The sequence below is a fragment of the Lactuca sativa genome, chromosome 5 (genome assembly GCF_002870075.4).
Source record: "Lactuca sativa cultivar Salinas chromosome 5, Lsat_Salinas_v11, whole genome shotgun sequence".
In the NCBI taxonomy this organism is placed as follows: domain Eukaryota; kingdom Viridiplantae; phylum Streptophyta; class Magnoliopsida; order Asterales; family Asteraceae; genus Lactuca; species Lactuca sativa.
In genome coordinates, this window is record NC_056627.2 from 263,742,782 (window position 1) to 263,746,661 (window position 3,880).

Sequence of the window (3,880 nt, forward strand, 5' to 3'; positions counted from 1 at the left end):
TAACACTCATTATCATCAGTAATAACATGAATGGTACTACATACTTGGCAGGTAATATACTAATATTATAATAAATTTTGGTACATGTATTTAAGAAAAAAAATTATATCTACAAAAGTTTTTGGACAAAAATGGTTCGGGTCAATAATGTCCCACATAATCCGTTGTGACACATAAAAAGAGTTGCTTTGCTAGTGCACAAATTAGCGCGACTCGTTTTTGATCTTTGAACTATAAAAAGTGTTTTTTGATCTTTCCACCCCCCTTATTAGCGCGACTCGTTTTGACATGTGCAAACACTTACTCCTTAGTATAATACTCAATTGTTTATTAACGTTTTTAATTTGAGCAATACAAATAGTCAAATATTACCTCAATCCATCCCGTTTGTCACTGCATACTTAAATCCGATAAAAAAAAAATGATGTTTTTAATAAAATAACGAAAAAAAGAAAGTAAAGAAAAGCAGTTGTGTATAAATAGCAGGCCAACAATACAACCACTACCCACTTCAAACAAGAAAGCCATTGCATTTTGGTGAGTGTCATTAATGGCATGCTTAAACATGCAGCAGATAAACAACGAAAAAACAAGGAGGCTACATGGGCCCAAGAATCTCCTTCTCAAACGATTTCGTTGAATCAAACCACCATGAAAACAGTTACACAGAAGCTCCAGTCTCTTCTGATTTCGAGTTTTCCGTTCCTTCTTTCTCTTCAAACTCTGCAGATGGTGTTTTCTTCAAAGGCAAGCTTCCGCCATTGAAGGAGAAGCAGGGGCTTACACTCAGAGATGAGCTTCTTGCAGGTCATGATGATGATGATAATGGTGGTGGTGATGGCGTCTTCATCCACCATAAGAACTCAACAGGATGGTGGAGAGAGAAGTTTGGACTTCGAAAAACTCAAAATGGGAAAACAACTGATCATAAGAATCTTGGAGGATTAGAGACCATTGATGAAGCAAAGATCAAGCCTACCTTTTACAGTCCAAAGTACACAGGTTCGTATATATGCATGCTTTTTCAACTATCTTATTTGATTTATTTTTTGTAAAAAACGATCGAGTTATACTGGAGTTTGTTTCCATGGCGGGATTCAAACATTTCAAATAAAACAATTCAATTATTTTTTACTAAAAAAACTGTACTGCCCCCCTATTTGGATATGGGCGTGCATGTCAGGCAGACAATCTAGCTCCAACCCAAATTTCTTTTACATTAATTATGTTTCCATAATATTTCAAAATTTGCATTTTTTACTAAACAATAGTGTTTTTGATGTTTATTTGATATTTAAGTAGTAATTAACCATGCTAACATGTAGAATGCCTTTAGAAAAGATTTAATCGTCAATACCTTTAGAAAAGATTGGATTTCATAAAATATTACTTTTATGAAATGTCTGTTTTTTGAAGCCATTGTTAAGTAGGGTCTATGACAACTCAACTCTATTATCTTGTATATATTTTGTGACATTGTTAAGTAGAAAATACACGATAAGTGAATTGAAGTGTCGTCAGTGGCGGATCTAGAGATGATTGTAAAGGGTGCATAATGTAAAAACTACTATTATTATGGGGGCCATTAACTGAAAATCAATAATAATCATAACTTTTCTATATAAAATTAGGTAAAAAAGCATGGTAAGGGGGGTGTATGCACCAGTAAAACCTCCTGTATCCGCTACTGAGTGTCGTTATGTACCCTACTCAATAGTTATAGCATTAAAGTGTACATGTTTTTTGCATTACCGTTACATATTATGAGCTTCATCAAGTATAATTTGATCATGGATAAAATCATTGATATTCACTACTTTCGTTTTCAGGAAGCAATCGATACAAGTGAATTAACCAAGAAGAAATTAAGGAATGAAGTAGGTTATTATTGAGGGTGAAGGTTTTTTTTTTTTTTTTTTTTATTTCATTTTTAATTTGGTATTTTCCAAGCTAATTACTATTTGGAGAAAGTATTAGGTTTAAGATATTGATGTGTGTAGAGAAGTCATTTAACTGTTTCTTGTTTTCTGTACAAATATTTGCAGTTAAGGATTCCCATCCCTTTTGTATCTCAATCTTTAATATTACCGGAATTAATTATTATATAAAAACTAATCAGTAGTCATTAAAGTCACAGTTCACGTACACTTTACGTACATATTGCACAAAATTTGTCTCTTTTATATTAGTTAGTTTAAATTATATGCTTTATATATTATATCCGCACTACAACCTATGAATATATTTTTAATTCTTCAAATAAAAACGACATATAATCTAGCCTCCCTAACTAAGGTCCTAGGCAAGACGGTAATTTTATGTTGGCTCCAGCGACGATCTAATATCCAAACAAATGCGATGTTCTTTTTTTAGGAAAATAAAAGTAACCTCATTCTTTTTTTTTAAATAAGATGCGACCTTCATTTACACACATACACACGCAAAAATTCTTACAACAAAATCATCCACAATGCCTTTCGGTTTGCAAAAAGGCTTGGTTCCATAAAGCTTAGATGTCTTCCCATATACTTATTATAAATTCACTTCTCTTCTCTTCTTTCACCTAGGCGGTTTGACTAAAAATCCACTAAACTTTTTTTTTTTTTTTTTTTTTTTTTTTTTTTTTTTTATTTACTTTATCTACTTATCTATATTTAATGATTAACTTAGCAGTCATTATAAGTCCTTCGTGTGAGTATAATATACCAAAATATAAGTATCACGGAAGAGTTATATATATATATATATATATATATATATATATATATATATATATATATATATATATATATATATATATATATATATATATATATATATATATATATATATATATATATATATATATATATATATATATATATATATATATATATATATATATATATATATATATATATATATATATATATATATATATATATATATATATATATGCACACACACGAAAATGGGGCAATGAAACTTGGATCTTGTTCATATCTTAATATTGATAACACTAAAAAAATATCGTCATTCATGGTTTTGGGGGATTGTTCCTTTTGCTTAACTGGAAGATTGTAGGAGGAGCAATCTATGGAATTATCAAGTATTTTTTCTCGTTTAAAATAATCGTTTAGGTTATTGGTTATAATTATACATTCTGATAAAATTCTTTACTATTTATTTCTATTTTAAATATATTGATGACTAAATTTCGACAAAGTAAAAATAAAAATAGACATAGTAATTTGACAAAGAAGGCGATTACCCCAAGCATTATTTACAATTCATGCTAGAAATTTTGATTATCGTTGGATAGGGTATGTAATTGATAATTAACTAAAGTATTGCGCATTATCCAAAGTTTTGTTGATGATTTAATATCATAAATATTATTTAAGTATAATAGGATTAGATTTATTAATCAAAAGTAATCTTGTTAAATATTGAACAAGTTAGGATGGTGCATGAGTGCACACTTGTTCAAGTTTTCAAGATTTAAAATACAATGTTATTAGGGGCGAAGACCGTAAACGAACGAGGGTCCGATGGCAACGCCCTAGGAGCGGGCTCCAAGGGGCGGAAACCCTTGGCGGAGAGCCCCTGACCGGGATTATGTTGCGATATTAAAAAATGCATCAAAAAACCGATTTTTAGAAAATGGACTCATTTTGACCCTTTTCCCTAATATCCGTTTTTATAACAGGTTTGATAGTTTTTTTGACAGTTTGCAACTGTCTTGTGATAGTTCTCAGACGGGAATCATATAGTTGTATTTTGGTCATTTTTTGGAATACTCTTTTCAAGAGCATTTCACATACATTCTCTGATTTCGTAATCTCTGAATTTCATCCAACTAAGTGTTCGATCTGTACCATCGAAATACTTCATTTTGATA

At 30.4% G+C, this 3,880-nt stretch overlaps 1 protein-coding gene across 1 annotated transcript; it reads left to right on the forward strand.

Moving 5' to 3' along the window:
* The first annotated feature begins 220 nt into the window (after positions 1 to 220).
* Positions 221 to 2,130, forward strand: LOC111877722 (uncharacterized). The gene is made up of 2 exons (XM_023874233.3): positions 221 to 1,002; positions 1,830 to 2,130. Exons 1-2 carry the CDS (start codon positions 603 to 605, stop codon positions 1,847 to 1,849), a joined length of 420 nt encoding a protein of 139 aa, XP_023730001.2. The 5' UTR covers positions 221 to 602; the 3' UTR covers positions 1,850 to 2,130.
* Positions 2,131 to 3,880: the final 1,750 nt, after the last annotated feature.